At 40.9% G+C, this 13280-nt stretch overlaps 2 protein-coding genes across 2 annotated transcripts; one reads left to right on the top strand and one right to left on the bottom strand.

Moving 5' to 3' along the window:
• Window positions 1–451: 451 nt before the first annotated feature.
• On the bottom strand, window positions 452–7493 carry LOC116040030 (neutral cholesterol ester hydrolase 1). The gene is made up of 5 exons (XM_031285261.2): window positions 7258–7493; window positions 4206–4428; window positions 3996–4065; window positions 3164–3335; window positions 452–1581 (listed from the first exon to the last, which is right to left on the bottom strand). The coding sequence occupies exons 1-5, from the start codon at window positions 7390–7392 to the stop codon at window positions 961–963; spliced, it is 1221 nt and encodes a 406-aa protein (XP_031141121.1). The 5' UTR covers window positions 7393–7493; the 3' UTR covers window positions 452–960.
• A 1019-nt stretch (window positions 7494–8512) lies between these two features.
• emc9 (ER membrane protein complex subunit 9) lies at window positions 8513–12315 on the top strand. The gene is made up of 6 exons (XM_031285266.2): window positions 8513–8687; window positions 8945–9148; window positions 10255–10331; window positions 10491–10560; window positions 11189–11283; window positions 11700–12315. The coding sequence occupies exons 2-6, from the start codon at window positions 8954–8956 to the stop codon at window positions 11878–11880; spliced, it is 618 nt and encodes a 205-aa protein (XP_031141126.1). The 5' UTR covers window positions 8513–8687; window positions 8945–8953; the 3' UTR covers window positions 11881–12315.
• Window positions 12316–13280: the final 965 nt, after the last annotated feature.

Genomic DNA, 13280 nt, shown 5'->3' with positions numbered 1-13280 from the left:
CAAAAGATCGCATCGGATTCATGGCCTTCCACATAATTGTAACTTTCATTGGTTACTTTTTGATTAGAAATGTTTTGGTTTCAGGACTCAGTGAAGATGCTTTGTGGTCCGTTTGACCCGGTGACGTTTGGCTGCACTGAATTGATATACTTGCTTTTAAAAGCCTGTTTAAATGCACGTTGTGGCAGAAGTTCTCAAGAAAGGTTTCCTGGTGTCTGACAGGAACAATTTGGCTCTGATTTGCCCCCTAGAGGATATAAATTTGAATCCTGCAGGTACACAGGGCAAAAACCTTTAACCTTTATTTATTCAGGGAAGGTTCACTGAGAGGCAGGCTCTTTTGCAGGAACGCCCTGATCACATTCACACAGTTCCACATTCATACCTGGAAGCTGCCCCGTACAACCACAGTCTGATCTGCTGGCCACTGAGCAGCTCCACTGGAGCGGTTGGGGTTAAGGGCCTTGCTTTTGGATTGGGGTAGTGTATTTAGGCTGCGGCGGTGAAGGCTGTAGAGAGGAGCCGGAAAAAAACTGCAGCAGCGTGCGGCAAATTCAACTTTTGGGGAAACGCAACCCAACATCACCCTGCAGTGGCCAATCATGTAACCAGCGATCAGACTTGTTAGTCCGTTTTGAGGCGGTGTGAGAGTCCCGTACAGTAAAAAGGAAACATCACTGCCTCTATTGCTGCCACAAGAAAGTTTTAAAACACTATGAGGGTAATAAAGAGCAAGTATATCATGAGCTTTTAAATTTGATTTCTTGGTTCTGTTTGCAGATAAAGCAGCTGATATTTTGTCCTGTCTGGTGTCTAACATGGATCCTATTTGTAATAATGAAAGAGGTGTTTCCTCATCGCAGATCTAACAAGGAGCTCTCACGTACCAGACTTTCTGCTCCGGTACATCTTTGGTGCCACGAACAACCGGCTGACGAGGATCTGGAGCGGTGAGTTTGTCTACAGATTCTGGTCCAGCCAGTGGATGTAGTTGTTCATGCTCCTCTGTCCGACACTAGACATCATCGGCAGGTACGCGAACACCATGCAGCCATGAAAACCGTCCTCGTAGTGATCACTGGTCACCGCCACGCCGGCGCTCTGCAGGCGTCTGACGTACATCAACCCGTCATCCCTCAGCACGTCAAACTCACAAGTCATCACGTAGGCTTTAGGCGTCCTACCCAGAACCCCCTGTTCCGCCAGCAGCGGTGCCGCCCTCACGTCCATCAGCTGCGGTACCTTACCCATCACCCCCGGCGATCCCGTCTCTTTCACAACCGGACGAAAGTGCTTCTTGCGTTCGGCCGGGAGCAAAGCAGTCCAGTCCAGCTTGGAGCGGGTGCTGCCGCTGATGGCCGGCTGGTCCAGGGAGCTGTGGTTGTTGGCGAGCAGGAGGGGCTCCAGGGACATGTCGGCACCCAGGTACTGCAGCCAGAAACGAGCCATGACGGGCCTGTAGAGGATGGGCACGGCCCGGTTCTGCTGGTAGGACGGGGTGTAGAAGTCGAGCGCCTGCAGCACCGGATAGATCAACGCCTGGACCTTAAACTTCGCTGTCAGACTGTCATCTGAGCTGAGCTGTGGACACAGTCAGGTGTGAGATTCAGCAGACATGAGTTCTTCTGAGGGACAACATCAACTTCAATAGTTAGTTTTAAACTGAAAGAGCTGCTTGCTGATCACTTTGGGTCAATACTTACAGCATCTTTTAAATTCTGATGGTGTATGTTTGTTTTTTATTAGACAAGTTGGTGACTCTCTGTGTTCCTCTTAGCAAATTAATCTCAGTGTCCTTTAGATCAGCGAAGGGAGGGTAGCAGAGTAAAAAGCCAAAGTAAAAAAATGTTTAAAATTCCACACATAGTGCCTTTTATCTTCCCTCTTCCAATCATTCAGTGTTTCACCCCTAACTGTCAGGTTGTCAGAGTGTAAAAAGCCTCTCAAGTATAATGTTTCTCTAAAATTCCTAACTGAAACCCAAACTAATGGCATTCCTGGAGTGCTAGAAACTGAACTAGCCCACATTTTGACCACGAGACTTTACCAAACAGACAGCTGCTTCTATCTGGTTAAGACAGGATCGTTACCAGCAGCTCCTAGCTCCGTTTTTTGACGGCATGGTTCGCCTCGCTTCCATGCATTTGACGCTTTACGAGCTCTCCACTAGCAGATATCAATTACTCTTCAATGATTGCTGACAAGCAAAGAAAACAGACTACAGCCTCCTACACCCGCGATGGCTGCACCTGATTGGACGAACGCTTCACTCGTGGGCTGTCTGCTCCCGTATTTCAAAACAGACCAACATGGCGGCTCATTTGAAAACTTTAGCTAATTTTACAAAAAGAAAGGAAAATGTGTTTCGGAAAACATTTTATGCGAGAAATAAGCTGCGGCTGCTGAATCTGTCATCATTTTAGATCGACAATGGTCGGTTTAAAGGACAAATCCGGCGCAAAATGAACCTAGGGGTTAATAACACATTTGTACTGAGTCAATCGTTCTCTGGGATATGCTTTCATGCTAATCGAATGTGCCCAGTTTTAGCGCAAACTGCTAATTAGCTTATAACGCGTCGTCAGGGCACAGGTAAAAAAAGAAATCTCTATTTCTATACCACTAACAAGGCTCAAAATAGCACCACACTTCCACGGTAGCATAATGAGGGTCCCTACATGTAAACTGAAGCACTTTGTAAGTGTACAGACAGTTTATTAAAAAGAAGAAGTTTAGAAAGACAGTAGCGTTCACGTATACAGGCAGGCGCCATCTTGGGAAAACAGTCACGACCAGTCGAACGACCGAAGTTGTCAATGCTTTGGTTTACATGCAGGGACCCTCATTATGCTACCGTGGAAGTATGGTGCTATTTTGAGCCTGATTTGTCATTTAAGAGATTTTCGTGAGTTTTTGAGAGGCGGCAAGTCGAGCTGGACGCCCCTGATTTGCATAAAGTAGTCTGGATTCAACTTTACGCAAATGAGAAGCAGGCAACTCGACGCTCTGTCTCTCCAAAGTCGCCACGACGCTAACAGAATGCAATGAATGGAAAACGTGGGAATGACTGCTTACCTCTCTGTTATGCTTTTAGATGAAGACTTAATTAACTGCTAATATGAAGTGAGATGTGTGTGTGTTGTGTGTGTGTTTGCTTCTCTACCTCCTGCGCCACAGCGGCAGCCAGGTTTCCCCCAGCGCTGTCCCCAGACACACACACCCTCTCCGGATCGATGCTGTAGCGCTCTAAAACCTGAGCCGACAGGAAGGCCCGCGATGCCGCTAACGCATCGTGGTACTGATCTGGGAACACCGCTTCTGGAGCGAGACGGTAACTGCAGCAACAAGATATCATAGGAAGACAACATTATTATTTCACATAATACTTTGAAGCAGGATTAAAAGCCAGAGCAGTGTTTGTTCCTCAGCCTACCTGTTTAGAAAAGGCTTAACATTTTCAGATTTTACCGATTTGTTTAAATGAATTTTCCTTCAGATTTTATGTCCCCAAGCATCTAATTTAAACTCTGATGTAAGTAGATACTGTTCAGGTTACTGTAAACAATATTCTTTGCAGCAACTACAGCTCAGTTTATGCTTTAATAAAAAGTGACAGAAATTGACAAAAACGAAATACGTTTGACTGCCAGACCCCATTAAAGTCATTCATAAAGTCCAAATTGTCATTTTTAAATTCAGATTTTCTCCTTTTTAAAAAAAAGAAATCTTATCTAAAGGTCCACTTACTTTTTTTAAGGAGCTTTCATCCACATCTCACATCTTTCATTGGCTAAACCATCTTCATGAGAACTGAACTCCATCCATTTGTCCAAGGGCAGTTTTTCTCTTGTTTTGTAAACTCTTAATTCCCAACTTTATTAAAAAAAAAACTAAGAAAACAATGACTATTTGTCTATTTTGGCAATATTTGCCATTAGATAATCACTAATAGATTAATTCCAGCATTGATTTTGCTGTAATGTGACAGAACTTACTCCACAGACATGATGACAGAGTCCAGCTCCTCCGCCATTTTCCGACAAAGAAGGTCATACGATCGCATCCCTGCGAAGCAGGTAGACACAATAAGTCACACTGATATCATGTCAACAATAATGTACGTGTTATATGTCATATTAGTTTAATACAGGGATGAAGTTTCCTCCTTTTCTGCAGCTTTCAGAGTTTTTCAAATCAAAACTCACGCCCGCTGCCAAGCACCCATCCTCCACCGTGGAAATATATGACTCCCCTCTTCAGCTGCTTCCCCCCCTTTGGCTGGAAGACTCGGGTGGGCACGCCGCCCAGCGTGGAGTCGGCCACGTGCACAGCGGTGCAGGAGCGGGCCTCGATCTCCTCCACCCAGGACACTATCCGGTTCAACAGGTGCACCCTGTGGCACACACCCAGCGTGTGAGCCACGTCACTCTGCAGATACAAAACAAGCACGGCAGCTATTACATGGTTAGAGGGAGTTTTGACCGTTTTGAATCCTGGGTAATGAAAGAAATCCAAACTGTATTGATACAAATGAAGTCTGGCAAGGCAGCTTTTGTTTACTCAGCAAAAAAAGAAACGTCCTGTCACTTTCAACTGCTTTTATATTTTAAGCAAACTTAACATATGCAAATATTTGCATGAACATTAAAAGATTTAACAACAAGCCATCCTGTACCTGTCCCGCAGGTGTGATATTCGGATGTACCGATCCTATGCAGGTGATGTTACACGTGGTCTGCCACTGCGAGGACGATCAGCTGTGCTTCCTGTCTCCCTGTAGTGCTGTGTTAGGCGTCTCACAGTAGGGACATTGCAATGTATTGCCCTGGCCACATCTGCTGTCCTCATGCCTCCTTGCCCCATGCCTAAGGCACGTTCATGCAGATTAGTAAGGACCCTCGACGTCTTTCTTTTGGTGTTTCTCAGAGTCAGTAGAAAGGTCTCTTTACTTTCCTCATTTTCTTTTAACTGTGACCTTAATTGCCTACCGCCTGCAAGCTGTTATTGTCTTTTCGACCATTCAACAGGTGCATGTTCATTAATTGTTTATGGTTACTTGAAGAAGCATGGAAAACATTGTTTAAACCCTTTACAATGAAGATCTCCAAAGTTATTTTGATTTTTACAAAAGTATCTTTAAAATACAGTGTCCTGAAAAAGGGACGTTTCTTTTTTTGCTGAGTTTATATCACATTTCAACAACAAGCCAATTCAAAGGGCTTCACATAAAACATTAATGAGCAGTTAAAAACTATTTAGGTGTCGAAGCAACTTGAAGAAATGTTGAAGAATTAGTGGGAGACACTGCAGGTGAATAGGGTCAAACATTTTAACTAACACATATCACCATGAAACTTATCCAGTTGATTACTCACATTAAGACAATATGTTTTATATACTTAAAGTTGTTTGAAATGTTATGTTGAAATATGATCATGAGGCATTATCTGGCTAAATATGTGCTAATGTGCATACATTTACAGAACAGAAATGTGAATAAAGCCAGATTCCAATTTTTTATTTATTTATTTTTTTTATTTTTTTATTTTAGAGTCAAACGTTTTTACAGAGGGGATTTTGGATAGCTCTTTTGATCACTCTATAAATCAGAATATACTGTCAACAGCCATAAAAAAAGCTTTAGCTTTAAAATGTTGCATAAATCAGGCTCTGAATGATATCTGAACAAACCCCTCTGTAAAAACCTTCAGAATATAACGTTAGATAATAATGAAAGTGGAAAGTTTTGGTGTTGATGTAAGTGCTACTGAAGTGGAGATTTCTAACCTTTAAAGATATGGATTGTGCAATTCGTTTTGAAGACTACAGGTGAATAAGGTAAACCATTTTTAACTCCAGTTAATTACTTACATTATTCTTGTATTATCACAAGTTTTCTGAAATTATTATGTTTAAAAATGCAAATGAGGAATTATCCAAAGCTAAGTTTTGGAGAATTCAGGAGAAATCTAATCTACTGACACAAATAGACAAAGTGAAGTATAATAAATGTTTTCTTTCCACTAGTGAAAGAAGACATGGTATGGAAGCAAAATAGCCCAAAGTCTCCAAATTCACCAGTGCATGAAAAGACATGTTTCTGCCTGTAGTGTCTCTCGCGTTTTACCCTAAAACTTTCAACTTTTTATATATTTATTTGTAAATCTCTCTGTGGACTGTCTTACTGCCATTAAAAAAGCTTTGGAATAAGGTGGAACAGAAATATCCCCAGCAGTGCTGCAGGGAAAGAATGAGCAGGCTGTGAAAACCTGTCCTCGGCGTTTAAGCGGCTGTAGAAACTTGTTGTTCCACAATGACGCATAAGAATCACTGCCACTGTGATCCTAAGAGCAGCTTAACTAAATAAGAACGTGTTACTCAGGATTTACAGCTCTGACACATGCGTACAAGGCCGACACCACATTCTGTGTCAAACCGATCCGGTCAAAGGCCATTTTCTTGTTATCTTTGTTGTTACTCTAATCACCATCATTTATTGCACATTACATGTTTACCTGCTACATGCTGCTCACCTAGTGTCCCCCCCCCGATTAATCGATTAGTTGTTTATCTATACACTGTCAGAAAATGGTAAATAATAGAATCTTTCTTTATAGGACCATAGCACACTGTACCGTACCAGAGCTGGATAAACTATTAATCGACAACTATTTTGATGACAAAAAGTACCAAAAAGCTTCTTAAATGTTAATATTTTGTAGTTTCTTCACTCCTCTGTGACAGTAAACTGAATGTTTGTAGTATTCTACTCAAGTCTTTTCTGTTCTAATCTACTCTGTAGTATGCATAGCTATATATACACATAGATGTATATATCTATGTGTAGGCCTAGGATGCTACAGTATTCTATAGTCTGTTCTGTTGTGGAATATCAAACTCTGCTCTGTTTGATTTGATTCTATCTTACTCTGCTCTGCATTCAGATGGTTCATTCTCTTCTCTTCTTTATTTGACTTTGAGCTGTTGTTCTTCTTATAGTTTAATGATATCTATCATATCAAATTCTATTTGACCGCTTCCCTATACCACGTCATGCTGCTCTACAAATATCTATATTGCTATTATTATGTGCAACTGTTATTGTTTAGCGTATTGTCACAGCACTCTCTCCTACTGTCATTTCAGATTATGTTAATAATAGTTTTTCTTGTTATTTTCTCTTATTGATGATCATCAAGATCATGAACCTGTCCTCCCCTGCAGTGCTCTGCTGTCAGGGCATCCTCCACATCTCACCGCCTGCATGAAGCTCCGGAACAGCGCGTCCAGCAGCATCAGCTTCCACGGCTCGCTCACGCCGCTCGGTAACGGCAGGTAGACGTAGTAAGCGGCCGCCGACAGCAGCACGGCTCCGGCCAAACGGAGCCTCATCTTGGCGGACTTTTGCCTGCCTGAAGCCTAGTGTTCATACGGGACTACTACCCATAGCTACTACCCCGGTTCGCAGGCAACGAAACACGGAGGAATGACCCCGATTTCAAAATAAAAGCCGAGTGTAAGATTTGAGATCGATTTCATGGCGGCGATAGCGGACAACCTTCGAAAATTCTCTTATTTTGTATTTTTTCCCCCAGGAAGTAGTGCAAGCATTGCATAACGTGGTTGCCGACGGGAAATGTATTTTTAAATAAAAACCCACGGATGAATAAAACTGCTGAACTGCTAGATTTTGGAAAAAGATAATACTACTACTACTACTAATAATGTTATATTTAGGTCGTTTAAAACATTTTGTTTCATTAAATGTCCATGTGTTTTTTTTAATTTAAAGTTTTAAGTGTGTGTGTGTGTGTGTGTGTGTGTGTGTGTGTGTGTGTTCGTGTTCGTCTGTCTGTCTGTCTGTCTGTGTCCTTGTCTGTCTGTCTGTCTGTCTGTGTGTGGTAACGGTGAGATGACAAAAAAACCGGATATGAGATTTACTGTTGAAGACGTTTTTAACAGGATGACATCCCGCACATTATTTGAGATTTAAATCCTGGGTAAAATTATGTTTTTTTGTCTAAATCGACATGCTGATTCGTCCAGAAAAATATAAAGGCATGTGTACGAATTGTGTTTTCTAATAAAACCCAATACAAAATAATGTGAGATACATCCATGTATACAAACTGTAAATGTAACATAATGCATCCGCGGTTTAAATAACATTAAAACTAATGAAAAATAAAGAGATGTGACCATGTGGTTCAGTGTCTTCCAAAACAGTGGCTGTTTGTTGTGCTATTCTATTAGAGTGTTTTTCTTAGTTATGCATGAAAACATCTTTTTAGGGCATTTTCACATCAATTGAGAAATGTCTGAATTTTGCAATATAGTTTGTTCTTGATTTATGAAAATATTTCCTATTTTAATCCCAGGCGACATCCACTCCACTAGAGGGCGCACTGCTGTAAAACATAAGCATTACAAAGCAGCTGAATAAGATGATTGGCACTTTGATCGACGTCTCGGCCAATCAGAAAATAACATTTGACTCTTCTGGGCGGGACCGGAAGCAGCCGTTCAGAAGCTTTTTTTTTTTAGTAGTCAGCTAGCTACTGCAGGTCTTTTAAATCCTTAGAAAAACGGTCATAAAACCTAAATGAATCGTCATATTTTGAAAATCGTAAAGCACGTATTTGTTTGTTGAGGCTACTCTTACTACGGTATATCCTATATCTCTCCAGGTAAGTCTTAATTAAGCTCTGATTGGTTAGCAGCCGGCTAGCTAGGTGCTTTAATGAGCTAACGGCTAACGTTACACATCCACTTAAAAAAACACTACATTGGGGGGCGTTTTCCCTGATTTTAAGATAAGATGTTGACTGCTGGTTCTTATGTTCGTGAAATCATTGTTGTCGTTCACATGGGATGCGTTAGTACATTTAGCCTCTGGTTGGGGGTCTTTTGAAGCAACTTTTCAGTTCTCTCTGTGTCCTCCCAGTAAGTCATCATGGGCGAGGTGGAGCTGTCCTGTCGGGCTTATGTGAAGATGTATCTTCACGCCTGTCTGTTTCCGCGGTGCAGCATCAACGGGCTGCTGTTGTCGTCCAGCCCGGCAGGCGGCCCTGTCTGTGTGACAGACTGTGTCCCGCTGCTTCACTCCCACCTGTCCCTGGCTCCCATCACTCAGCTGGCCCTAACACAGGTAGGACCAGCGGTGGAAGAAGTATTCAGATCCTTCACTTAAGTAAAAGTACTAATACTACACTGTAAAAATACTCTGTTACGAGTAAAAGTCCTGCATTGAAAATGTTACTTAAAGTGCTCATATTATGCTTTTTAGCTTTTTCCCTTTCCTTTATTGTGTTATATATCTGTTTTGTGCACGTTATAGGTTTACAAAGTGAAAAAGCCCAAAGTCCACCCCAAAGGGACTTACCATCTCCAACAGAAAACACTGTTCACAAACTGCTCCAAACAGCTCTATTGTAGTCCAGCCTTTACTTCAGAGACAAACGTGGTCACTTTGGAACACACGTTATAATGCTCGCCTAGCTGCTAGCATGGCACGCCCTCATACTCTGCTTCTGACTGGCTAGTAGTCCTTACCTAGGTACTGTCAGGGCACGCCCTCATACTCTGCTTCTGACTGGCTAGTAGTCCTTACCTAGGTACTGTCAGGGCACGCCCTCATACTCTGCTTCTGACTGGCTAGTAGTCCTTACCTAGGTACTGTCAGGGCATGTCCTCATACTCTGCTTCTGACTGGCTAGTAGTCCTTACCTAGCTACTGCACATGTGTGACTCCCAACAAAGATGGAACAGAAGTGAGAGGTCTCACTCTAAAACAGAGAGCTCAACACACAGGGTGAAAAGAGGAGCTGCAGCAACGTGCAGTACAACAAAAATATGGTGTTTTTTGAAAATTAAACCACGTAAACCTATTCTGATATAACCTCTAAATACAATTATGAAGCTGAAAATGAGCATAATATGAGCACTTTAAGTAAACGTATGTCATTAACAACAGGAAAATGTACTTCAAGTATTAAAAGTAAAAGTACTCAATGCAGAAAAATCTGTTTAATCTGCTAATCATTTCAGCTGGACTTGTAAATTGTTGGTGCAAAAATCTTAGTAAAGTAACTAGTAACTCAAAGCTGCCAGATGAATGTAGTGGAGTAAAAAGTACAATTCTTCTCTCTGAAATGTAGCGGAGTAGAAAGTGTCATGAAAAGCAAAGACAAGTACAAAAAAAATGGAAGAGATTCCAGTTTATTTTTTAAATGACGGTGTGTTCTCTTGTTTCAGGTGGATGTGTGGTGTTCACAGACTCAGCAGAGGATTGTGGGATACTATCAGGCCAACGCCTGCGTATCAGATAGCAAGTGAGTTTCCTGCTGATTTCATCATTTCAGCCATACCAGACCTTTTATGAGATGTTAAGCCGTTTCCCTAGTCTGTTGGTAAATTCAGTATTTAATTAAAATGTAACCCTTTCTAACTTTTTGTTGATCTATTTTCCCTTTTTTTTTTTAACTCGACAGCCCGACTCCGTGCGCCCTGAAGATAGCCGATAAGATTTCTGAGCAGTTTGACAACGCAGTTTTGTTAATGGTAAGAATTTGAACACCTTTCCTTTACCTGTTGGCTTGTAGAGGTGAGAAATAAGATTGTGGTGAAACGATATGGTGATCAGTCAGTTTAGTGTAAGATGCTCTCATTTCTCTGTTAAATGTCAGAACTGAATATGGTATGAAGTTTTAGGAAATCTCATTTGACATTTAGTCACTTTTTGATATTAAATGAAAATCACCTGACTGTCTTCTAGGCTATATTAGCCCTCCTACACAATCTGGACTCTGGTCATAACATCTACATCTTATAACTTATTCCCTGTTATATATTATTCTGTTAATATTAAGAATAAACTATTGCACTGTTCAATCCCTGCACTCTTCACTTTTGCACTACCACCACTGCACACACTGTACCATAGCACCTTATCAGGGTCATTACATCACATGGTCAGTCCAAACCAGACCTTTGTAATCACTTCACAAATTGTTAACTCTTTAATTTTCTGTGAGTGATTTTATGTATGTGAGATATATGTGTATGTGTGTTTGGTTGTCTAAGCTACTGGATGCCTAAAATTTCCTTCAGGATGAATAAAGTATCTATCGATCTATCTATCTATCGATTGATCGTATTGAACGTGTGTTTTCTCGGTTTTGCTGCGCAGCTTGATGGCAGTAAGATGTCTTCAGACTATCGGGTTCCTCCCATCGTGATGTACGAGCGCAAAGACTCAAAATGGCTGCTCAAAGACAAACACACGTAAGTGACAGTCGGAAGGGAAGAGGGGCTTTTTCTTTCTTCGTGAGTTGAAGAGTTCTAAGCCTTAAGCAGACTTCCTAAACCCAGTTTTACAAAAACTGTAATTTTTCCTCACAGGACACGGGAGTTGCTGGTCTGCTGCTGCCTCATCTTTTTTGCTAGTCTAACCCTTTTTAAAACGCCAAAGTCACACAATGACACAAACTAACCGATGGAGGCAGCGGCAGAGCAGCAACTCCCGTGTCCTGCGAGGTAAAATGACTGTTTAGGAGTCTGGTGGCTTTGAAGAGAGCAGAGTTAACGTCTTCAGTTCCCCGTCGTAAAGGGCTGTCTGACCGCAAGGTGAAGCGGTTGAAATATTCTAGCGTCCACTTAAAGAGATTTTTTTTGATGTTTTGTCCTTTTTATTTGTTTAGGATAATGCTGCGACAGTGGGAGGAGACTCGGGCGATAGCCGGTCAGATGCTGGAGTCGGGCGATCACGCGCTATTGGTGGATTTTGACAGCCACTTGGACGACATTACAAAGGACTGGACCAATCAGAAACTGAACACCAAGATAGCCGAGCTCGCCTCGCCGGCCAACGGGAACATCTAGATGTAGACAAAGTAGCATCAGTTTGTACCAGAGCCCATATTTATTTATGTTCTCACCCATCGTCATGTGATTTTAATAACCCCATACAAACCACACAGTTTCGGTTTATTTTTAATGCCTTTTTCTCGACTGAATAGGGACACAACATAGAACATGCATAAATAACAACATATTTACAGCTTGGTAGATCCCCCCCCCCCCAGAGTGTGCCTTGTGGTCCAGCCCAACACCCTTCTGACTTAAAGGACAAATTCACCCTAAAACACCATTTTAACACTTTTACCATGTACCTGTGGTCCCATTTTTGTCTTTTTCTTTTTTTTATTGTTAAATCCTGTGTACATTACAAGCTCCAGGGGGCTGGACAAAATAACAGAAACACCTTTCACCTTTACAATACAAAAGTCCTGCTGTAAAAACAATTTTGTTGAAGCTCAAAATGTTTTTTTTTTTTTTTTCTCGTTTTTGTTACTAAACGGACGCCGCAGCTGTATCTTTGACTTCGGGAGTTGAATGCATGATATGCTAAGTGCTTAAAGTCAACACGCTGTAGTTTGGTCGTCTTGTCCCCTTTTCAGTGTCATGCTAGCAACAAGAACAGCTTTTAAAGCAAAAGTAATTATTATAGCATTTTTAAATCATAAACATTTAACAGTTTATAACACACTACAATGTAGCTGTAAGCAGGTATAAGGACATTTTTAAGTGTTTATTAATGCATTTGTCAACAACTAACTCCTCCAGTTAACTCCTCCAGTGGGCCCCAAGAGTGGGACCGTGGAACGGATAATAAATGACAATATAGTAAAACACAGTATATGTAATAACATATATGTCTTTGTAGGAAAAGTTATAATTGCTGACAAAACTGTACATTAATAAACACTTAAACATGTCCTTTATAGCTGCATACAACTACATTAAAGTGTGTTATAGACAGTTTATTAAATGCTTATATAGTGCTTACTAAAACTAAATTAGGGGGTTAAAGTAAAGTGTACTATCACAACTCTTGAAATGAGAGCTTTTAGAAAATTGCCTGAATTGCTGGTGCATCAGTGGCAACCTGCTACAAAATGTTATTTATGCAGAGGAAATGTCCTTTAAATCATGTCAACTTTTGCAAAAAAAAATGTCAAGTGCGTTAGGAAAGAGGAACAGCGTTGCATGGACACCTAGCGGGATATTTGCCTGACAACACGTCTTTTTATATTTTTATATATATATATATATATATATATATATATATATATATATATATATATATATATATATATATATATATATATATATAAAAAATATAAAAAGGTGGTGGTCTGACGTGTTGTCAGGCAAATATATATATATATATATAGATATATATATATATATATATATAGATATATATATATATATAGATA

Source organism: Sander lucioperca, chromosome 23, assembly GCF_008315115.2.
Source record: "Sander lucioperca isolate FBNREF2018 chromosome 23, SLUC_FBN_1.2, whole genome shotgun sequence".
NCBI lineage: Eukaryota > Metazoa > Chordata > Actinopteri > Perciformes > Percidae > Sander > Sander lucioperca.
This window is presented reverse-complemented; position numbering and strand designations above follow the sequence as displayed.

Coding starts and splice junctions, on each gene's coding strand:
- LOC116040030 (XM_031285261.2), bottom strand. CDS start 7,392: ATGAGGCTCCGTTTGGCCGGAGCCGTGCTGCTGTCGGCGGCCGCTTAC. Junction 4,066..4,205: donor ATGGGTGCTTGGCAGCGGGC/GTGAGTTTTGAT, acceptor CCTGCTTCGCAG/GGATGCGATCGTATGACCTT. Junction 1,582..3,163: donor CTGCCGCTGTGGCGCAGGAG/GTAGAGAAGCAA, acceptor CTGTGTCCACAG/CTCAGCTCAGATGACAGTCT.
- emc9 (XM_031285266.2), top strand. CDS start 8,954: ATGGGCGAGGTGGAGCTGTCCTGTCGGGCTTATGTGAAGATGTATCTT. Junction 9,149..10,254: donor CTCAGCTGGCCCTAACACAG/GTAGGACCAGCG, acceptor CTCTTGTTTCAG/GTGGATGTGTGGTGTTCACA. Junction 10,561..11,188: donor ACAACGCAGTTTTGTTAATG/GTAAGAATTTGA, acceptor TTTGCTGCGCAG/CTTGATGGCAGTAAGATGTC.